Raw genomic sequence first — 24,990 nt, 5'->3', positions numbered from 1 at the left:
TGAAAATGCAGTTTAAGGACTTCTGAAGAAATAGAAAGTTTTCTTTTCAGTATAATAGTGGAATGGATCTCCTCTCCTCCATGGAGAGGAGTCTTAAGAAGTCACCAAACAGGATTCAAAGTGCTTGTTAATAAGTTGTATTTTTCTGTTTGCATCTGGATTTATGTCATGATTTTAAACCGTTGACAATTTACTAAACCAAATCTAAAGTGCTTGCAAACAGCAAGAGCAGCAGCAAGGTATATTAGGTACAGTGAAATACCCACTGTATGGAAGCTATACTGCTTCGAGATTAAAACATAGAGCAAAAACTATTTTAGAGGGATTGTAAGATTACTTAATTTTGTGTTTGTGTGTTACTATTAAAAGATTCCCGATGTAGTAAAGCACTTGGTGTCTGCGTATACCTTAACCTACAGTTCTCATACAGAAGACTTTTTTTTTTTTTTTTTAATGAATGCATTAATTACACCTCCTATATAGACCAAAAACTATTGTACAGCAATATGTCAAAATGCTAAAATGAAGAAATCTAACTTTCACCTACAGGATTTGGCGGTGATGAGATACTTGGTTATCTGTATTTACTTCTTGGAGATAGTGGGCTCATTGCCTGTGACAAGCCACTGACTGCTTGCTTTAAAATGCACTAATGGTTTGGGAGTAGGGAACAAAGATAAGATCTTTCTATATGGCCACACAGACAGCTGTTATTTTCAAAAAACAAAACAAGACAGAAAACCTCATAACTTTCGTAAAACATGATTATGTTAAAATCTTATCTTTTTTTAAAGCTTTTTTCTCTTCATATCAGAGAAGATGTTACTGGAAATAGCTATAACAGTTAACCGTTCAAAACAGGTTTTGAAACAAATAAAGAGATATACATTTAACCATACCAAACATTATTTTCAGTGACCTTTTGCATGTACAATTGAAATTAATAATATGACTTTATAAAATTCAATATATAATAAACCGTGAGCAATTACTCAGAGCTTTTTCTAAGAAGTACTTACGTTATATAATGTTAAATAAAGAATAAGAAATTAAGAATAGAAGTTAATTACAACAACCTAATTAAAATCAGTTGCCAGAGAATCCTGTTTTCCAAGGTGTTTAAGTAAAATAGAGAACTTTGTAAAACAGAATTTTTTCTTCTGTTTAACTAAATCTGTAGCCAGCTTTTAGAAACTAAATTTAATGAGGGAAATGTTAGGAATAAGAAGTTTAAGCTTATCATCAAAGAATCATCATAAAATAGTTTGAGTTTGAAGAGACCTTTAAAAATCATCTACTCCATCTTCCCAAGTTACATAAACTTTAAGTAAATATATATTTGTTTCTAAGTGTCAATATCACTTTTTTTTTTTTCCTTGAAGATTTTTTAGAATGCACAAGATTACTTTTTGGATGAAAAAAATCCCTACTGTTTATTCACACAGATATGCAAATATGTATTTTCCAAAGACACTTAAGTATGATAGAATTATGTATCATCAGTCAGTAATCATGATAAGTTAATTAATAACTGGAATTAAATAAACTTATCTACTCCTCTGTGCTGGCTATGCCTCGTAAATATGCAAGCTTCTAACTTAATCTTGGGCAGCGGTCTGAAGTCCTCACTCTTGTCTAAGACTTCAGTAACCAAATCAACTGTAAGATTTATTAGGTGGGATATATTGGTGATTACTTGTTAAAGGCTCATATTTCATTTCTTGCACCAAGTTTTAGCATCTTCCTATTGACTGTCACAAAGGGGACCCGAGAAAAAAACTGTAATTAAGAGACCTCAGTTTAAAATGGAATTCAGTTTTCCTTTCCTCCTTGTCTGGTCCACATTTAGGAGTTACTGATATATTCTAGGAATGGTGAGATCATCTTTCAGCTTAAAATGGATATTCTCATGATGCTTGATTTTTCATTGTTAAGCTGCATGTAGTAACAATACCTATATGTGTATTCCAACTACGGCCAAGATTCACTTGTGTTTCTGTGAATTTCAGTATCTAAAGAGTGTTCATAGGAAGAAAGGGGACAGACTGTTGTGATAAGACAAGGGAAAATGGTTTTAAACTAAAATAGGGGAGATTTAGAATGGATATCAGGAAAATGTTTTCTACAAGAAGGGTAGTAAAGCACTGGAACAGATTGCTCAGAGGTGGTAGATGCCCAGTCCTTGGAGACACGCAAGGTCAGGCTGGACCAGATTCTGGGCAAATTGATCTAGCTGCACGTGTCCCTGTTCACTGTAGGACTAGATGACCTCTAAAGGACCCTTCCAACTCAGACAGTTCTGTGATTCTATGAGAAGCATTACACTTCATTTTATATTTTTATATTCCTTTGAGAATCAGTTACTGATTACATTGGTATTTTTGAACAGCACTTATGTAGTATGTCAGCACTTATGTAGTATGTAGTATACTGTTTTGGTTCATGGATGAATTATTAGTAAAACACAGGCATCAAACTGTATTTAGGTTGTGTAACAGTTGAGAGAACATGTTAGTAAATGAAGATCAGAGAACATTACAGTGATATTTTAATTGTCCCCAGTTCAGATATTAGTGTCTAGTTAATATCTTTTTATTTCAGCATTGTGGTGGTAAAAGTATCAAATTAATAGAGAAACAGCTGCAGATTTTCTCAATGAGAGTATATATGATAAAAATGTATTCAAAATGTATCCAAACTGCCCACAATGCACTCAAAATGGACACCCTGGGAGGAGTGGAAGAGAAAAAGAAATGAAAACAAGTTTTGACTCCATAAACCCATACAAACAGAAAGATTGATCGAACTAAAACTGAAGACAATAGCAAAACACTGCTTAATGGTGACATAGGAGCCACTTAGAAACATCGTTTTAGAGCCTCACCAATTTGAAGCATACTCTGACAAGATTAGCACATGGAAACAGCAAAGACAAGGAATACAACAGAAGTTAAAATATCTATTCCAGAAAAAAGGAATCATCTTTAAATGAGGAACGTAGAAATGTGTGTGCAGCAGGGTTTTGAGAAATAACTACTGAAGTAGTGAATCTAATGTAACCAGAAATGTACTTTTTAAAATATGAGAACAGTATGGAAATTACTAAAGTGTCAGTAAAATATCAGGACCAAAAATGTGTTCAAAGACAATGTAATTGAGGAAAAAATAAGTAAATAGTTATGCTATGCTATGTCATTCTATGCTATTCTACATTATTTTGCTGAGGAGACCAGTGAGGTCCTGAATTAGAATAATTCCTTTCTCTTTAAGGAACTGTGTCCAAATGGGGACAACAGATACCCTGAAGTAAAACAATAAATTGAAACTTAGCAAGTTGTTAGGATGGGCTAGTATTTTCTGTCAAGCTCTGAAAGAGCCTAGGTGTAAAGTATTTGAAGTACAAATGTTGATCTTAAGGTGGTCTTAAGAATAGAATTAGGAGACACGTGATGAAAATTGTTGCAGAAAACTCAGTGTAACCTTTGAAGAGGACCGTGGAGTGTAATTGGAAGGCAGTGAGAATATGGATTAAACTAACAGCAGATTCTGCAGTATCACTGAATTGTTAAAAACCTGACAGATTTCCCCAAAGAAAGATTTTAAGGGAACCATAATATAATTTATTATCCGGTTATGAGATAAGAAAGTTGATGTCTTTTTTGTCAGAGTAATATAGTCATTACAGGCAGATTATCTCCTCTTCCTTCCTCATTCTTTTCTACATCCCTTATGAAAATAGTGACTTATTATAAAATAAATACATAAATAAAAATTACAATAACTCTTTTTTTAATCTGATACTTCTTCATGCTCTTTGGCATTTTGGTTATTAACTGAGAAGTATAGCTCTTCTGAGTGGGAATAAGTATATGTTTCTTTCCAGTGTGCTAGTCATAGAGATGGCTTAGGTGACTAGGCAGTTATGTTTTAGAAACCAATAAGAAATTTCAGTCTGTGGCATCACCTACAATAATCTTAAAGATGTTTATTGTACCATTTGAGAGTGGTGCATTCACATCTATTTATCCCAAATACTATAGGGTTGGATAAGACATCATCTGGGGAAATTTGTTATATTTTTTAAATAACTTTATTGCTTTATACATACATATCTAAAAGAAACAATACTTTGCTGCTATTGTTTGCCTAGGTGATTTGTGTTCCACTGTTTTTCAATTATCTGCATTACTGAATTGTCGTGTTTAATTTGTCACTGCTTTGAGAATAACACTATGCTAAACCTGAATTAATACAGATATTTAAGATGTTGAATTGAGATGGATGTTCTTACTTTTTGCATTTTAATATGTATTTTCCTTTTAAATACCAAACTATATTTATTAGAGTTAATTTTAGTTTGGGTGGACAACATTTTATTCTTGCAACTGACAATTTTTTTTTTCTCCCAAGAACAGTTTATTATATGGGTCTGGTATTTTTTTCTAGATATGAATCCAGTTGTAAATTTAATTGCCCATGAATCCAGCTGAAAAAATGAAAGGGAGAATCATTTAAGTAATGGGCTCTGAAAAATGCAGAAGCCTACCTGCTTGAAATTAACTTAAAGATCTGTATTGCAGATATAAATAGTAGTGATGGCAAAGAAATATGAGATGGAACAGATTAGTGTGACTTTAGTTAATTTATCATTAGTTGTCAGATCTCATATTTAAAATCAGATTTTATTAGAACTGTAAGTGTAGTTTCTTTTTAAATTGCCAATATGTACACACACACAATATATTGTGCTGTAAGAGCCTCTGAGCCAGTTTCCAACCTAAGGAATTATAGGTTTTCATTACAATAATATCCTTAGATAAATCAAGAAAAAGCTATCACTGTGACTGTCATTCAGTGGTAGTACTAGTGTACTCTTTCAGGTAAAGAGATACTCTAGAGATTTGCAGATTGGTGGCATAGAGCAAGAAACATCAAGGTTTTTTGTAAAAGAGTAATAGAGTAATTACAGACATATTATCCCCTCTTTCCTCCTCATCCTTTTCTACGTCCTTCATGAAATAGTCTTATTATCAAAACAAGATTCAGGAGATGATATCACTTACCAGCTCTCTAGAAATAAGCAGCATTTTGATTTTGTGCGCTCAGGAAGTTAATTAGTTTTCAGGAAAGCATAATTAATTTTAACTTTTGTACTCAGTATTGTTTTTTCTTCTTAATGAAAATATTTTTAAAATATGTCCTTGTCTACTGAAGTTGTGTAACAAACTGTATTCTCAATGAGACCTCTGCTGAATTGTCTAGCAAAAAACTTGGCTATTTGAACCAAAAATCACACTTTTCATAACAAATAGGAATGATTCTTCTTTAAATTAAATTCTTAGTTAAATACAGTTTAGATATAAACAGAATGCTCAGGTGATTACACAAATAATGCAAAAGCTATCATCTTTCCAAAATAGAAAGTTTTAAAGGGATTGTTTGTTTTCCTCCAGAAGTTCCCCAAATATTATCTCAAGGCTTTGCTACAGATTATTGACTTGAAAAGCATTTTAAAATTTTTATTTAATTGTAGAATTTAGTTCTTTGACATAAAAACGGGACTGAATACTAATGAATCAAGATGGGAAATCTTCCAGGTAAAAATGCTTACCAATTTAGGTGTGTGCATGATACTCCACTTTGCTACAATAAGGCTTTTCAAGGGCTGCAGGGAGCATTATTTTAAAAGACAGCATACCATTACAATAAATTCAACAAACACCAAAAATGAAGGACAGCATACTAAGTAGTTTGGCATAAGCAAAACTTGGTAGGAAGAGTCCTGTGTTCCAGTTCTGTTAGAACTGATTTATAAGTCCTTCAGAAGGGCAGGTAGGGCAAGTAGAGTGTCAGGGAAGTGGTGCCATATGTGATGGAGAGACTGGACTGCACGAAGCTTGTAGCTGGTTGTGATGTGGTTCACCCGGGTAAGAATAAAGGCAAATGCAAATAAAGCAGATGTTGTTGGAGTCTCCTATAGACCACTCAGCCAGAACAATGGCACCGATGAAGTATTCTTTAGGGGACTAAGAGGTTTCTCTAGATCAACATTGAAGTTGAAGTTCAACATAAGTTGAAGCCCCAGCTTATGAGGGGCTTCAACTTGCCTGGCATTAATAGGCAATACTACACAACTGATGCAAACAGGCCCAGAAAATTTTTAAAACACCTATATAACTTCCTGATACTGGTACTAGACAAACACATAATACATAATATGATGGTGAACAAGTGTCTGGTGGGTCAGGCTCAAAAGGTTCTGGTAAATGGTTTACATCAGGCTGGTGGTCAGTCACTAATAGGGGACCCACAGGGGTCAATTTCAGGGTCAGTTCTCTTGAATATTTTCATCAGTGATTGGATACAGGACTTGAAGATATTCTATGTAAGTTTGTGGGTGACGCTAAATAGGGAGCATTTGACAAGTCTGAGGGGCAGAGAGGCCTTGCAGAGAGATCTTGACAGATTACAGGTCTAGGCAATCATCCACTGTATGAGATTTAACTATAACAAGGGCCGGATTCTGTATCTGGGATGAGGTAAATGAATTTATGTAGAGACTGGGAGACATGAGTCTGGAGAGCAGCCCTGCAGAAAATGGTCTGTGGGTTATGACTGATGGCAAGTTCAACATGAGAACATGAGTCAGCAGTATGCCCTGGCATCCGATCGTGCCAATCATACCCTGAGGTGTGTCAGGCACAGTATTTCTAGCTGGTGAAGGGAAAGCATTAACAAAATAATTAATTAATTTAACAAAAATATTTCTGCAAAGGTTGAGAAGAAAATAGTGAACTCTGTGGGTTTACTAAAAAAATCAAAAATTCTTCCTCCTTTTGATTAAGTCATAAAAGGGATGGAGGACAGTCTTGTTGTTATAAGTACAAAATTAGATACAACCTAATGATTTATGTAATTAAATATTTTCCCAGACAGCTGCATGCTTTCATCTTAGATCCATTGTCCTTTATTCAGGATTACACTGATTTTGAAACCCAGGAATTTGAATTCTTGCAACTACGTAAGGGAATTTTAGCAGCAGTGAGAAGACAATAGGAGAGATCACACCTAAGGGAAGTAGTAGATTCAAAAAGAGTAATGTGAAAAGTTTCAGAATGAAGAGATCACCAAGTGAAAGAAATCACTATGTAATACTCTCTGCTAGTATTTCCTTGCTGCAAATTGATCTTTGCATATGTCAAAGTCCCATCTGCACTAAATCCCTACTGCTGCAGCATAGGCTGCATAAAACTGTTGAGAGACTTGGGCCTAAAAGAAACCAAATGGAAACTCTGCTTTCACCCTTTTCCTCTTATGCGACCACATATATGCCTGCTGTGTAATCAGGACAGGCATAATACAGAACTGAATAACAAGATAATTTAATCATGAAACAATAAGGGGAAGATCATTTACAAGTATAAAGGGCAGACCACTGCCAAAGGTTATCCAATTAGCTATACAACAACTATTTTGTCATTATTATTTATGGTATTTTTGTGGGTACTTATAAGCAAAGAAGTTATGGATGGTTCTACTAGTCCATAAAAGAACAAGTGAACCTCTGAAGAAAATAATAATTGTTCAATCTGTGAGGTATGCTCTGAAAGTAATGCCTCTTATTTTATTATGTTGGCCCACACTGTCAGAAATGGATGTTAGTGATATGGCAGTAGAGGGTGAACCGTCCCACCAATATTGTACTACATTTTGTTGCCATGTGACAGATGTCAGCAGAGGGGCACTCTGACAAAATGGCATCTGACATGGAAGCATATATGAAGCAAAGGTGTGGAATTGAATTTCTGTCTGTGGAAAAAAATTGTAACTATTGAAATTCATGTATGCTTATTAAACATTTATGAAGACCAAAGAGTGGATGTCGGCACAGTGAGGCAGTGAGCAGTATGTTTCAGCATTGGCAACAGTAACTTGAAAGACAAGCCATGTTCTGGATGGCCATGCGTGTCTGTCGCACCGTCAAATGAAGAGCATTTCAATCATCTCATTTACATGAACTGGCGAATTATGGCCAGAGGACTATGTACCGAGCTGTATATTGGCTTTGATACATTGGGAACAATGTTGGAAACACTGGAATATTGCAAAGATAAGAAAGGCACATGAATGCTCAGACAGAACATCGTATACGAGTTTGTGAGGACCTAATGAACCAATAGAAGTCTGAAGGTAACAGTTTCCTGGATCATATAATTACCAGTGATGAGAAGTGCTCTCATGTCTATGAGCTGGAGTCAAAATTGAAGCCCTTGGAGTGCCAACATGTTTCCATTTCCTATTGAAGAAAAATTTCAAGACAAAACCCTCTGTGGATAAAGTGATGTGTGCTCACTGTCATTTGGGATAGGAAGGGGATTCTTCTGGATTTCCTGGAAATGGAACAAACCATCAACTCTGCTACCTTGCAGTGTTGACTAAGCTGATGACTCAAACTTCCACAGTCAGGCCAGCAAGGACAACCTTTCTCTTGTAATAATAATGCTCACATCACTTTGAAGACTGTGGAGCACCTTGGCAATCTTGACTGGACTGTCCTATCCTACACCCACCATATAGTCCAAATTTGGAACCTTCTGACTTCCATCTGTTTGAGTTGATGTAAGATGGACTGCATGGGCAATATTTTCCTAGCAATGATACCGTCATCATAGTAGCTGTGAAACAGTCGGTCACCTCCCACTGGTGTAGATTTTTATGAGTGCAGTATGCATGCTCTTGTTCACTGCTGGCAAAAATGCTTAGCTTATAATGGTGATTATGTTGAAAAATAGTGTTTTGTAGCTGAGAATTTTCTCTATCGAATAGTGTTATTATGCTCTTTGAATCTGCTGTAGTTTCCATGGAAATAAGTAGGAGGCATTTTGGAGTGACCTACATGCTTGCCAAGCTGATGTTCTTGGACAGCCCAGCTCAGTATCTTTCATAACAAAAACATATGTCATTTGTAACTCTACTGTTCAGTTGACACATATTTAACTTTATGTTCATTAAACATCACTAATCATTTACCTCTTATAAGAACTTGTGTACGAACATTATTTATTTGTTTGACACAAATTTAATTTGTGGGTTTTTTTTTTTTTCTGTATTTATAAAGTATGATGTCCTAGTGACATCACTTTGATTCTACAGTATGTTTTCAGCATTATCATATGACATCTCAGTATCATGTGTTATTTATTAAAGACAGAACTCAAGTCACTCTTAATTTTAGATGCACAAATGGTAATATCAACATTTTTTTTTGTAAAATACACTATGTTGAAGTTGATAAAAGTGTGTTAAAGTTGCAATAAATCTAATTTTTATGCATTTGAAAAATAATGGAATTGAAATATATTTGTAGAAAAAATGCATTTTTTCAAAAGAAGGGTTTTTTGCTTACTTATTTATTCTATTACTTTTCTAAAATCACAAATGCTATCTTTCACTGCATAAAGTGAAGGAATGGAGAAGAATAGGAGTATAAAGAACATGCAGTGTATAAGTAACAGTCTTCTCAATGCTGGGAGTGGAATATATAGCTATTACATAAATTTCGAGTATTCTTGCTGTGTGCTATTAAAATTTTATTAAAAATTAGGAATGAAATTCTGTCCCTTTTGGTATCATTGGCATTGACTTGATCATAATTTTACCCTGAATTTGCATATTCCTTTATATCTATTGATTAATGATATGTAAAAACAATGAGTGCTGGAGTGGGACTATATTATTAATCTTGCAGTTGCTCATTCGTCCAACTCATGGGCAGGAAGGAAATAAATTTTTACAATCATTTTTCTCTAGTTTCAATCTGTTTGTAATACTGTTCCTTATTTACCTCTGTTTCATCCAAAATGCGGAACAGAAAATTTTGAATACTTACAAGCTGATAAACAGATCAGTTTTCATCAAAAATGCTTACAAGATTTGGCTTGTGAAGAGTTTCTACTTTGTGTTTTTCAAATAACTCAAGGTAGATAGTTCATTGGATGAGAAATTCTGCTGAGACCCTACTGCCTCTTGGCAAACATTACCAATATTTATATTATCTAAATATGTTTTCAAAAAGAATCGTGAATTTCTGATATTTCACAAGTATGTATTAAGATACTGAGATTATTATTATTGTTATTATTATTATTATTTTGCATAAAAAACAATATTTCATGTTTGGTAATGCTCAAAGATTTAGGGCCTCAAAATGATAGAACTGAAAGATGTGTTCTTTTCATGGTATACTCTGCTATAAATTTTGTGGGCATTAACTAAAAGTAGTCATACGATTCATAATTTCTACATAGCTTGTATTTAGTGTTACAAGTAATGAGAGAAAATCTGAAATAACAGTAAGAAAAACAACTTTTTCTTATTTAATATAAATCATAAGATAACATTTTGAGATCATATCACAATGATAGATTTTTTTATGTTTATCATGAAACACTGAGTAGTAGTTATTTTAGAAACTCAAGTCTCAACAGAAGAAATATGTATTTCTAGATGCATATGTAACCATTAAACTCATAAAAAATTCTTTATGGTCTCAAGTGGTTAGAAAAAATACTCTGAACAGTTGTCATAATCTTTAAAATAGATTAATCTGCTGTATATAAGAAGCAGGTCATATGCATAGAAAACATGAACACTTAGTACTATTTCACAAACGTACACCTGAACATCTGATATAGGAAGAGAAGAAAAGCACTCTTGCTTGACGATTTTGACCAAAACCAAGTGCTAATTTTTGTCAACCTTGGAAAAATACACTGTTGTAGTAAATTGTATTGCTATTTATCTGTGATTTTATCAATTATTATAACTATTAGTGGTACTGTAAACCAACATGTATGATAAAGAAAAGTGGTTCCTTGCAATCATATGTCTATACATATCATTTTCTAAGTAAATGAGATATAAATAAGTGACACATCATGCTCAGTCATGACATTCCTATTTGAGTAGTTTTATACGTCATTTTGAATCATGAGCCTTATTGGCAGATGTAAACATTTACTAGTGTGCTGAAAGGATGAATAACCTATGCGTAGAGTATAAAGCATCATATAAATGAATAACAGTTTTGTACTCCACAAATAATAGCATGCTCACAATATCACAATAAAATAAATAACGTTACCAAAAAAAGAAAAGAAAAGAAAAAAAAAGTCATGACTTTATTAAGATGGTTGATATATGTTAAAGAAAAACAGTAATTGACCTGGCAAATAGCAGAGTGCAATCAATTCTCTTTTGATACATGAGAAAGTTGAGTGTACTCAGTGTTTCACATGATATATAATGTAATCTAACATTGAAGAATAATAAAATTTGCTTTTATACCACATATCAACATAGAGCAAATCACTCTAGCTGTTCTTTTTTTCTGATATTATATTATTCAAAACTACTTATCTTCAATTTCTAGCACCCTGTGGAAGTCGGTCAACAGGCTCTGAAGGAACTGTATTATCACCGAACTACCCCAAGAATTACAGTGTTGGTCACAGCTGTGTTTACTCTATCACTGTTCCTAAGGAATTTGGTAAGTAGATATAATCTCATTCTTTTTTTTTTTTTTTTTTTCACTTGGATATTTCCAACACTTTTGGATGAGTTGATGAGTTGTGTGATTTGAAAAAGCTATTTTAAACTGACATCTCTGTTTATACTTTTTATCTGATATTTTCATAGTGCACTGATTTCTCAATATACTTGTACTTACAATTATCTTTAGAAAGTACACATGAGGTGAAGGAGGAATATTTGTCCTAAATGTATGATGATACTCATAATGTTGGACTTCTCTGAATCACAAGTCAATGGCATAGTCTTTCAGAATAACCAACTTAGAGCAGCATGCCTATTTCTCTTTTTCATACATTTCCAGATCCTCCATCAAAACTTCAGTCCTATACCTAACATTGTTTTGGTGATGAGTCTTTTGAATATACCTTCTGTTTTTCAAAAAGAACAACTTTTTTACAATACTGTTTAATCTCTCCTTATGAATGATTTTATCTCACTTTATTATTAGGAAGTGCTTTTAATGACTACTGATAGCTTGTCATTTGGACTCCTAGGTAAACAGTGCGCCACATAATCATTTGTTACATAAATAACTATGCTTCACGTTTGTGCTTCAATACGTAAGATTTTATTCTGACCTACAGTTTCTCTTTCAGTTCACCAAATAATAAATGCTTGTGGATGGAAATGAATATTTATAAATCTTCTTTCTTGTTGACTTTGCAAACATTTTATCCAAATTAAAGACAATATTTGAACTGCTGTGTACTCCGTCTGCTGTACTTGTGATTACTGAACTCCCTTAATATTCAATTAATTTGTTCTTAGTTTTAGGGTGGAGGTGCTTAGGCTACTACAAAATAAACAAGTTTTTAAAAGTAATGTCTCCCAGCCCATGGGGATCTCTGTTCCTCTACAGCATTCAAATATATGCATACTTATTTGCAGATTTCTTGATCAGTTTTGAATTGTTAAGCTTATACCTTTGACCTAACATATCTGTTTTAGACAGACTGGAATGATTTTGTCTCCTGTTTTACAGCAAAACTAATACTAATTAGATATTTAATGGCACAGATGACAACAAGCAAAATTTACAATTACTGTAATGACAGATTTAATTGAAATATTAGTGCACTGTACTTTGTGTCTTTGACATTCTGGATAGGAATGTAGTTTTTTAACTTCTACAAACAAAGGATAAGAAACTGGAATTGAAGACACATTTCCCAAAATGATGCATGGAAATAGAGATGGGGGGAGGGAAGGAACCCACACAATTACTTAAATCCTTGTATAGACTCCTGCGTACTTACTTAGAATAATTTGCAAATGCTCATTTTCGTTCCACAGTAAGCATGTTAGGAACAGTATTAAAAAATTCTATTATTTCACGTCTTGCTTTAAAAAGGCAACTTACATTCACTTACGTTGCTGTGATTTGGATGGCTTAGAGATCACACAGTGAAAAGATGGCAAGATGGTCCCCAAGAAATACTGTGCAAATGCTCTGTGGATTAAGACACAAGATTTCATCATGAATCTACTTGAACTTCATGACGTAGATTTGTTAGTGATTACGGCACAGCAACTAAATATCAAAACAAACTTTTGAGAGAATGAAGGAGTGCTTGAACAAAGCTGCTGACATAAAATAATTTTAAGAAATGTACCTAAAGATAATAGCAAAAACTCTTCTTTCATATTCTTCCTTATTATGCTGATTTTCAAAGTGAAATATAGCATTCAAAAACTTTCTGAATCAAATCTCTCTAGGAAATACTTTTGCATCCAATAAACTATTAGGTATCTTAGGATAGTTCACAGTTTCTAAACAGTTAAACCGGGTTAATATAGAAAAACGCACTAATGATGGAATAGTTTAAATGTGCAGGAGGAAGCTCATACTACTGGATTATTTTTTGATGGAGTGAAAGGAAAATCTATTTCACGTGCAGCTTTTCAAGTTCTCCTGCCCAAAATTCTGTGGGAAAGTCATTGGACTCTGGACTTTTTTTCATTGTTTCATTACTCTGTCATGCAGAATCACAGTTAAAATACTTCATACCATGGCAGGTTTAAGCTAAAAGATAAATGATTCACAAAAACACACAGTGCCAAAGGCAGTCTTTTGTAAATGTGGAAGACTCATTGACACTTTCGCACTGATACGTTTAAAATGTTGTAATGATCGTTAATTGTTCAGCACTGGAATCCAGCATGGCTTACAATTAATATGCATACATTTAAGATTTTATTTTGTTTTTCTGATGTATATGAATTACTGTTTATGCTCTGCTAACATAACAGTGTGTTCTATACCCCCATTTTAAATTAATATTACAAACAGTAAAATGAATTTTATATCATGTTGCCTCAGCAGATGGATTTTCTTTCTGCAAGAGCAAAAAGATAAATTGAACATAAACAGTAAGGTATAAAAGTATAGTTTATATGCCATGCTATCAGAAAATTAGGTATCTACTCTCCATAGCCACTGAAAAATACGAGAAGTAAACCAGAACTTTTTTTTTTTTTTTTTTTGACTACAAAGGAGTTAAAACCATATTTGTGCTTAGGAAAAAAAAAAAAAAAAAAAAAGTCTAGTTTATAAGGAGGCAATATTTGCTTTAGATTTAAAGGAAGATGTAACATTAGAGGAATGGCCCTTTACTGATAAACACAACATTTTGGGACAAGTTTTCTTAGAATTTTGGCAGTTTCCTGCCTTACTGTAAACAGGGAAGTTAAATCAGGTATTCTTTTCAGATCCTCAACAATAGTGTAAAGCCAGATATAATTGTTTGTGTCCACAGACATCTTTTCAACATTACAGTGATACCATTTTCAGCTTTTTCTTGCATCTTTTCTAGAATTTCTGTGTTATTAAATAGGCCTAAATTTTTATGAATAAGTGACAAAGATAGAGAAAAAAAATAGAAAATAGTACTTTATTTATTTATTTATTTAAGAAATGCAAAAGAAGTAAAGAAATTTAAGAAATCCTTATCTGGACTCTCTCCAAAAGCCTCACATGTTTCATGTGTTGGAGGCCCCAGACTTGGATGCAGTATTCCAGCTGGGGTGTCACAAGGGCAGAGTAGAGAGCAGCAGTCTTTTGCCCTGCTGGCCACCCCTCTTCGGATGGAACCCAGGATACCATTGGCCTTCTGGGCTGCAAGCATGCACTCACTGCAGGCTCATCTTAAGTTTTTCATCAACCAGGACCCCAAAACCTCAGCAGGGCTACTCTCAAGGATTTCTTCTCCCACATTACTTACATGTCTGGGATTACCTTGACCCAAGTGCAAAACCTTGCACTTTGCTAAGTTGAACCTCATTAGGGTCACAAGGGCCCATCTTTTGAGTATATCAAGGTCCCTCTGGATGTCATCCCTTCCTTTGCTGTATCATCCGCACCACTCAGGTTGGTATCATCAGTAAACTTGCTAAGGGCTCACTCAATCCTATCATCTATGTCACTTATAAAGATTTTAAAGAGTATCAATCTCAAGGTGGACCCCTTGGGAACACCACTTGTTACCAGTTTCCACCTGGACATAGAGTCATTGACCACAAGCCTCTGGCTATGAGCAATTCTTTAACCACTTGGTAGTCTACCCTTCAAATCCATATCTCTTCTTGTGAAAAGTCTTGCAGAAGTCCAGGTAGATGACAACATTTGCCTTCTCTTTGTAGCTGCAAAAATAACTAGAAAAATCAGCCTACCAGAACAGCTGAGGAATAACCAAGTGTCCACTCCCTGATATATGAGTTTAACTGGGAGGCAGTAAAGGACTGAGGAACGTGGCCAGAAGGAGTCATTTTGCAATCCAAGTTTCCACCTTCCACCAGCTGTATTTCAGGAAAAGAGCTAGTTGGGATAAGACTAGGATCAAGGAACTGGAAAAAGATCATTCTGAAAAAGTCCTCCATTTACAAATCTTTTCAGGCCTAGGCTCTGCTCAAACAGTTATAATCTGTATTTGTCTTATCTCCTCTTCATTATATCCCTTTGGATATAAATAATTCCTCTCATAAGTGTTATTTGCGTTCGCTACTCTGTGTATACAATCTTCAAAGATTCAGAATTTCTCTTAGTGATCTCCTTGCAATTACCTTTGCATCAAAAAGAAATAAAAAATGGTTTGCAATCCTCATTAAACTTGACAATGTTTCTGCTGCTTGCAGTCTTGACTTGTAGAAGTGATTATCCTCTAGTTTTACAACCAAATCTTTGAGCACTGTTTATTTTTCAGAAGAAAGTATGTTGCTTTCCTGGCTCTTTCCTTTTTGTAGTCATTTGTAGTCATTTAAAAATAGCTATTCTATTAAATTTTGCATCTATTCTATTAGCATAAGTAAATTTTACAAAAATGTGATTAAAGCCTCCAAGGAAAAATTTTGGAAGCCAGACATTTGCATACATTTTGTAGCAAAATAATAATAATAATAATAATAGCATAATTGACTCAAATCTGGTTATTGCTGTTGTTCTAATTTGTGTTGCCAACATACTTAATAATGACTTAGAAAAATAAATACATACGGCAATTGAAATTAAGCAAAATGTCAGAATGCACTTCTAAGACATAAAACGTACTAAATAGAAAGATATATAGTATAGAAAAATTAAATACAGAATATATATATTAAAAATACTAATGCCTACATTAAATTAAACAAGAACATTCTGACAGGGCTGTATAAGCATCAGTTTTCTGGTGATTTCTTACATTAAAATTTCTTCCAACTTTAATAATTTCACTGTGTAACTAAATGCAAATTGTCATGAAGGGTTTCTAAATCCACTAAACAAAGATAGACAAGTCATTCAATTTAAGGCTGTCTCAGTTACATAGTCTTAACAGATGGAATGATTACCAGCTTTAGTGAACCATAAAATGCACATATTCACCCACTAGACCAGGCTGCCCAGAGCCATATCCAGCCTGGCCTTGAATGCATTCAGGGATAGGGCATGCACCGCCTCTCTGGGCAACCTGTTCCAGTGCGTCACCAGCCTCTGAGTGAAGAGCTTCCTCCTAATATCTAACCCAAATTTTCCCTGTCTTAGTTTAAACCCATTCCCCCTTGTCCTATCACTGTCCACCCTCTTAAACGGTCGCTCTCCTTCCTGTCTATACGCTCCCTTCAAGTACTGGAAGGTTGCAATGAGGTCTCCCCAGAGCCTTCTCTTTTCCAAGCTAAACAAGCTCAGTTCCCTCAAACTTTCCTCATAGGAGAGGTGTTCCAGCCCTCTGATCATCTTCATGGCCCTCCTCTGGACCATCTCTAAAAGCTCCCCATCCTTCCTGTACTGGGGGACCCAGTCCTGGATGCAATACTCCAGATGGGGCCTCACAAGAGCTGAGTAGAGGGGCACAGTCACCTCCCTCTCCCTGCTGGCCACAGTCACTTCCCTCTCCAAGTTTATTTTGCTCCTTCAGCACAAATAAGAAATATTAAATTAGAATTATATCTCCTGCTGGCCACAGCAGAATCCAGACTGTTGTTTTGAAATCTGTTTTTAAAAATTTCTATGAGCAGCAGAGTACTTGTAGTTCCCTTAAGACTTCCTTAGTGAAAAAAATCACCTTTGCTATGAGGTACTTGACTGTATGACTTTTTAGTGGGATTTTATGGCTAACCAGAGGATATGAGATTTTGGATTGAATTACATGCTTTTGTTGTTTCTTTGTTTGTTTTAAGTCATTAAAAAAATGTATTGGTGTAACATAAGAGTAATGAAGAGGAAGAACAAGGAATTGTTCTAAGAACAAAACAGTTAAGAAATTTTTAGGTAGAATAACTGTCTGCATACGTATATTAGTTGGGCAAAACACATAATTTCTCATTATGTCTGCATACAACTCTGTAAAACAGAAGGAAAACATTTACCTCAAAGAAGTTCTTTGAAAATTAATCAAATTAATACTCTAAGTACGAAGAAGTACCATGAAAATCTAAAGTCCTATGTTTTATGGTATACCAATGAAGCACATGAAACCTGTTGCTTTTTTCCTTTCATAATCTTGCGTATTCCCTTTCAATTTTCCATCTTCTTATAAATGGCATAGCATTGATTTGTTACCCATGATGTACCTATAATTTCATACATGGTTTGCAGGCTAATGAAAACAAAGATTATAAACAAAAATAATAAGAAAAATCTTTTGAAGATGAACAGTCACTTCTTTGTTATTTGGCAATATTTACTGAAAATTTTTAAGGTAGAAAAATGTGGAGTTTTAAAAATAAAAGTGATTATATGGATGCATTTAAAAAGTTTATTTTCTGTTATTAAATTCAATTTGCTCATTTATGGGCTATTGAAGAAGTGACTGTGTATTTCTTTCTCCCCTGCTGTTCCTCTCAGAGTAGATTTGAAGCTGTTGAAGTATAAATAGAGAGATGAAAGAATTGAGGAAAAAAGGCTGAAAGCTGACTTCTGAAAAATAATATTTCCTTTGGGCTATGGAAAGAAAAATGTAATTTAAAACGTACGGCAAGGAACAGTTTGTATTTCTTTATAAAGTTGCATGGTCCTAACAGTTCTGAAAATGTATATAATTGTCTTATCTTCCATCACTGAAAGTTAATTTCTTGTTGAGAGAAAAATGATTGAAGGAGTTGCAAACTTCTGGTAGAGAAAACAGTTCAAAGCATAATTATATATATTATATGTAAAATATTTTAACATTTCCAGTCAAGTCTCCATTTTTAATGTTTGTGAATTGCCATTTACTAAGACCAAAGTATCAAGATTTTTATTACCACTTGAGAAAATCAAAGCCATCAACAATGTAGTTAAATATGGAATGATTTATTCTACCTGCAACTCGTGCAATTGTAGTGTGTATACACAATTATGTACTATAAAACGTCATATAAACGTCTTGTTGCTGCATTTTATGGTGTAATCTTTTCAGCTTATAGAATATCCAAATTCTATGTATATGAAAACTGAAATAATTTCAGATTTTGGAACTTAGTTTCTTTATAAAATAAAGCTTTCTTAAAAATATAGTTATGCATACCTCCATTAGAAATAACCATTTGTAAGTGTCTGTCATTATCACTGTCACTGTCACTATCGCTATCACTATTCATAAGTATTATCAAATATTATCAACTCATATTATCAGACTTCAGCCATGATAAGGAAGTATGAGATAGTATATCAGTTACCATATTAAAATGCTGTAAATTGGAAAATTAAATCCATACTGAATAAAATTTACACCTAAATTAATTAGAAGCATACAAAGGAATACACACAGCTATTAAAACAATATAAGTACTGGAAAACGGCACAATTTGCTTAAATATGTGCTGCAATCCTATCACTTTAAATACTTAAATCAAGACTTTACATTTTCAGTAGTTATTAATTATGAAGCCATGGACCTGGAGCTTTAGAATTCCACCGCACCAGGTCAGAAAACAAGAGACTACCTACTATGGTGTCCTCTAAACAGCAGTAAGTGTGGAAGTTCAAATAAAAAAGTTTAAGCTCAGGACATGTTTGTTTTTAGTAGCTGTTCCTTATAAGTTCTTTCATTAATTTATACAACTGTATTTTGCCCTATTTAGGTTTAGTATTTGTGACAGACTTTAGAAGCAGTTCCACAGCTTAAATTTGTACTGTGTTTAAACAATAAAATTAAAAAAACGTGTAATAAACAATAAAAAATAAAAAATGTGTATTGTGATAAAAACATCATCTGAGATTTAAAGAGGTTTTTAGTATGTTTTTCACTTAGTGATTTCCAGTTCTAATACTTGAAAGGACAAGAAAAATCATTCCGTGTTCAGTTTCTCCATATATCTTACAATTTTGTAGACTCTTGATGTAACATCATTTCATATTTTTTCATCCTTCTTTATACTTTTTGTACTTTTATTTATTTATTTATGGTGCTATGGAGCATAATCATTTGTTTTAACCTCCACATCTCAGCCAGCAATAGTTAATATTTAATTCAAAGTCCATCATTCTGTATATAAAGTAGAACAATTTTTATGTTCAGTATTTTACACTTCTCTACAATGATTTTCATCTAATATTATATTCACTGTTCATTACCATAATATATTTCTGTATCCTTACAGTTAGTTCTTCTTTTTACTTAACAACATCAACATGATTTGCAACTGTTCATCTTTTCTAAACAATTTAATATATTGAAAGTTCAATTTACGACAGACATTCCTGCATGTCTCCCTGCATGAAGAAAATTATTTATACTTGTTGTTGCTTTCCTAACTTTGAACCACAGAATTTTTTTCTTTAAAGAGCATTTGCTAAATTAACTTGTGGATTGCTTTATGGAGACTAAAATGAAATTCTCTTCCTAATTAACATATGCATCATTTCCTTAAGATAAAAAATTCTAAGCTGTGTCCTAAGGAATTGATAGAAATGTTGTAATGTAACTGCATGGGAGTATAAAAGATAAAAGCTGTCTAACTGATAAGGCATTACAGTATGCACTTTTTCCCAGTACAGTCATAATGTCATATTGCAGGACACTGGGTATAAGCAGCACTAATTGTCTGGTGTCACAGATATTTAAAATCTCAAGCATTGGCTTTTCACTTGGTAAAACAACATTAGAAATTACAATGTTTAAAATAGATAACAATTTTCTCATTTTTCTGATTTTAGAAAGGACTATAGCATGAATAACTAGTGTATCTGACAAGCACTATCATAAACACTGTGCTGAATGACAGAAAAATACATCATTATAAAACATCACTAGTGTCCAGTGAACTACCTGTGTTATAAATAAGGGCTACATGCAGAACTGAAACAACGTAGAAAATGTCTGCACATTTAATTATAGAAATGTTTTAAAGAAAAGAAGAAAATGGAAAAGAAAAAGAAAGATAAAGGAAAAGAGAAAGAAAGGGGAAAAGAAAAAAAAAAGAAAAAAACAAAGAAAGAAACAAAGAAAAAAGGGACAACTTGAAGGATTCACATTTTTTTTCATGTACTTTTGAAGGATTTATTAGAATGTATACATTTGAACAACTGTAAGTGCCTAGTTTCATCTATTACAATAAAATATAATGATTTGATAGCCCATGTGGGATAAAATATGTCTCCAGAAGCAACACACCAGAATATTTAATTCTGAATTCCTAACTTCCATAAGGAACCAGAACCAAAACCAGATTCTATTATTTTTCAGTGCTACTGATTCTACAGTTTTTTACTTCCACATTTTAAACCCTTTGTAATCCTTATGACACTTCTTGCATTCTTGCATTCAGTTGTTCAATTAACATGACTTATATTTATATATATATTTGTGATTCAGCATATGAATTCCCAAGCATTTCTTACTTTGATTTAGCTGTTCATTTATTTTACAAATGTAGAAGATGCACTAAATGTTAATGTTCTTAAGAAAAATGAAACATTCCACGGACTGTGATACATTCAGAGGCTTATCAACAAAATGAATGTATGAAACAAAGAATATTACAATATGCCTAGAATTATCACTGTGGATATTGGGCTGATAATTTTGGTGAGGAGGGTGAAGCAAAAAATTTGAAAATATATTCAAGAGCAGAAATACATGTTTAATTTTTCCCTCATTCTTAAAATTTTCTAACAGTTATATGTATGATTATGTTTAATGAACTAAAATATTTATTTTATTTATTAAAATTTATTATATGAAAATATATGTAGATCTTCACTGTCTCTTTTCTGTACAGAATTACATTTTTTATCATTTTACTGCTGTATGGTATAAAAAATAACTGTATACACAAGGATATTTGATTAAGTGGTCAGGAAAATCAACAAATAAATGTATTTTCAAATAAGATATTTTTATATCAGTATATTAATGCTTATTTTGTTCTCTCTCTCATTTTTTTTCCTGTTCCCTATTTTTGGCTGTTGGTGCTTCTTGTTTTTTCACCTTCCTGTTTGATCAGTGGTTTTTGGCCAGTTTGTATTTTTCCAGACATCACTCCATGATGTGGTTGAAGTATACGATGGCCCAACTCTGCAGTCATCTTTGTTATCTTCTCTCTCAGGATCCCATTCAGGTATCTTTTAATAGGACTGTCATTAAATTGTTGTTTATTTTATATAGCCTATAAAAATAGTGCAGCTGAAAGAAACAGAAAAGGAAGCTCATATTGTCTAAGATATAATTTGGTGACATATATAAAATCTGGATTTGGAAAGAACAACTTAAGCACTCAGAACAGTTTTAAGTAATGAAGGAACAGAAATCAAATAAGATCTTTTCTTTAGAACTTTTTCTTACGATGTTTGGTTATTATAGTGAGTATTTTGGGCTTCTTTCTTTGTGCCTTTATTGCTCTTATCTAGTGAGTAATTTAAAATGAATATTAGACATTTAAAAGGGAAAAAGGCATATGTTTATAATAAAGTGAAACTGTATAGTTTATATCATGACTTGATTTGAAGAGGTATGTTGTCTAAAGATATGTATTACTTTATTTATGAGGGAAATACATAAATTCATGATAACTGAGACAAGTTTCAATCTCTCTTTTTTAGAACAACATAATACTGCCATCTTAAGGTGTTGAAGTCATATATATTTAGCAAAGTTACTGAAGCAGAACAGTATTTTGGATGTTATTTTTAACTGCAAAGTTATTGATAGATATTTTGACCACTTCTTTAGTAAAACTGGTTATGATAGCTTTGTATTTGCTTTGTTTGAGTAGGTGAATCCCTTCCGTTGAGCTCAGGTAACCAGATCACAGTTAGATTTACTTCAGTTGGACCAATAACAGCTAAAGGATTTCATTTTGTTTATCAAGGTGAGACTGGAAAACGCGTACGTTTATTCATTTTTTTTTTTTCACAAATTGCATATCAAGAGAGAGGAACAGGCAAAAAATCTACAAGGAAGTAATAGCCTTTTAATGATTTAACAAGTTTCTTTATTTCTGATTATTTAAATAATGTTTTAAGACTGTTCTTGTGTCTGTATTTAAAAAATTAAATATTTAAGAAGCATAAGATAGGTTCCAAATTTAAGAAGACAGTTATATGTAGCAGCTGTTTCTATATTTGCTAATCTGACTGACTAATGCTAGATATGTCTGGCTGCTCAAACTAGCTTACCTCTCAATTTAAATATGAATAACAGTAAATGATATTACTTGTGGTTGAATCAGTGATCTTGCTATTTTTAAGCCGTTTCTCTTGGTATGCATTATTTTCCTTTTTATGGGTCAAACACAGAAATTGTAAAACATCAGTACTTGTAATGGCAGTTCATTCTTCCATTATATTTAAATCTTTATTTGACAGGGAGAAATAAGCATTTAAATAAAAATAAAAATAAAAAAAGTAAATATCAACCTGACACAGAAATGTTGTTTTGTATTCTCTGAATATTTCACAACAGTATGTCTTTTCAGTGCCATTTTAGGAAGGCTTCTGTCTAGATTCTGTACATTACTTTTAATCTTGGTAAGGATATCAGTGCTATGCTCTTCTAAATAATGGTTCTGTCAAGTAATTAATGTTGTGAAGATCAAGTTGGGGATTAAGAAATATTCTTAAGTTTCAAATAACTGAATGTTGCCTCTAGTCATTCTGAATATTTGTGGTTTGAGTTCTGTATTCCTCCATCAAATCTAGAATTAAAATCCATAACTGTTTGTGTGCTTGCAGCTGTTCCAAGAACAAGTGCAACACAGTGCAGCTCTGTGCCTGAACCAAGATTTGGAAAAAGAATTGGAAATGAATTTGCAGTTGGATCCTTGGTTCTGTTTGAATGCAATCCAGGATATATCCTCCATGGGTCAACAGGAATTAGATGTGATACAGTACCAAATGCATTGGCACAGTGGAATGATTCACTCCCTACATGTGTTGGTGAGTTCTTAAAACTTTTTAATATGACTAACTGCTTTGTTTGTAGCAGTTAGTAGGCCTTCAAATTGTAGGCCATTATTTCTAGCTGAATGTGTTCTTTTTTTGCCATCCACACAATATTTTATGCCTGCCTACTTTTATTCACTTTCTTCTCAATTCAAGGCAAGATTCTATTACTCTTTCTACTCTAAACTTGCTCTGATATTTCAGTAGTTTCATGAACATGCTCTGCTGCTACAATTTACAGATTGGCTACATTATATTAACATAGGAAACAGTCACTGGCTGTCCCTTAATCAAGACTCAGAAATAACAGTTTGTTCCACGACTAAGATGCTCTCTCACATTTTGAATCTTTCAAAAGATATTGCAACCTACAGTAAAGAAGACAAATAAACAAATATAGGAAAGATTTATAAATCACATAAATAGAAATAGATAGATTTAGAAATAGTTAATATTTCATGGATTAAAAAAAAAAAAAAAAAAAAAAAAAAAAAAAGCACAGTATTTTTCCAGAGCACGTAATTTTCTGGTCATACAAGATTAAATTCTCAACAGTAAAATATTAAATTAATGTGCATCCTTTGACATTAGTGAAGCTGATTTGCTGCACTTGGAAATCTGGTGATTGCTCTGAGGAGCCTCAAAGCCTTTATTGATAGTTCAGGCTGGCAGTGATAAGGTCACTGACAGAAGTCTGAGGACTATAAAAAATGATTTTAGGAGACTGGGGAGGTTAGTTGATGGAGCAGGCATACAAGTAGTATTCGCCTGTATTCCTACAATGGCAGGGAAGGACACTGAGACAACCAGGAAAGCCCATCTTATAAACACATGGCTGAGAGGCTGGTGCAAATGCAAGAGTTTTGGTTTCATTGATCATGGGGCGGTCTACTCGGCACCTGGCCTGAGGTCTGCAGATGGGTATCACGTGTCTCAAAGGGGGAAATGGATCCTTGCCCAGGAGCTGGCAGGACTTGTTGAGAGGGCTTTAAACTAGATATGAAGGGGAAAGGGGTTAAAACCAGGCGATGAGCCTGGGGGAGCGGTAATGGGATTAGGGGTGAGACGAGGGGCTCAGCTGAAGTGCGTCTACACCAGTGCATGCAATGTGGGCAACAAACAAGAAGAGTTGGAAGCCATTGTGTGGCCAGCAAGCTATGACCTAGTTGCCATTATGGAAGCATGGTGGGACCGCTCCCATAACTGGAGTGCTGCAGTGGATGGCTACAAAGTCTTCAGGAGGGATAGGCAAGGAAGGATGGGTGGCGGCATGGCTCTCTATGTTAGAGAGTGCTTTGATGTTACAGCTGGGGATGATAAGGTTGAATCCCTATGGGTAAAGATCAGGGGAAGGGCTGACAAGGCAGACATCCTGATGGGCATCTGTTATAGACCACTGAACCAGGATGAAGAGACAAATGAGGTGTTCTACAAGCAGCTGGCAGAAGCTGCACGATTGCCAGCCCTTGTCCTCATGTCAGCAATAAGAGGAGGACCAAGGAGAATCTCCATTCTTTACTGGATGAGGCTGGGAATGCAACCACTGGGGATAAGGAAAAGGC

At 33.8% G+C, this 24,990-nt stretch overlaps 1 protein-coding gene across 6 annotated transcripts in view; it reads left to right on the top strand.

Annotated features, from left to right (window-relative positions):
* Positions 1-24,990, top strand: part of CSMD3 (CUB and Sushi multiple domains 3) — a 567,558-nt gene that overhangs the window by 436,363 nt on the left and 106,205 nt on the right. For 4 of the 6 annotated variants that reach the window (XM_040695846.2, XM_040695845.2, XM_040695844.2 and 1 more), the window contains 4 exons: positions 11,432-11,548; positions 21,493-21,606; positions 22,258-22,356; positions 23,219-23,422. In XM_040695846.2, coding sequence (XP_040551780.1) covers positions 11,432-11,548; positions 21,493-21,606; positions 22,258-22,356; positions 23,219-23,422 — 534 coding nt within the window. The remainder of the gene's footprint in view (positions 1-11,431; positions 11,549-21,492; positions 21,607-22,257; positions 22,357-23,218; positions 23,423-24,990) is intronic. The other 2 variants (XM_015283035.4, XM_040695843.2) reach the window with 1 other exon arrangement.

Source organism: Gallus gallus, chromosome 2, assembly GCF_016699485.2.
Source record: "Gallus gallus isolate bGalGal1 chromosome 2, bGalGal1.mat.broiler.GRCg7b, whole genome shotgun sequence".
Taxonomy (NCBI): domain Eukaryota; kingdom Metazoa; phylum Chordata; class Aves; order Galliformes; family Phasianidae; genus Gallus; species Gallus gallus.
Note: the sequence above shows the minus strand (reverse complement) of the source record. Positions and strands in the feature narration are given on the sequence as shown.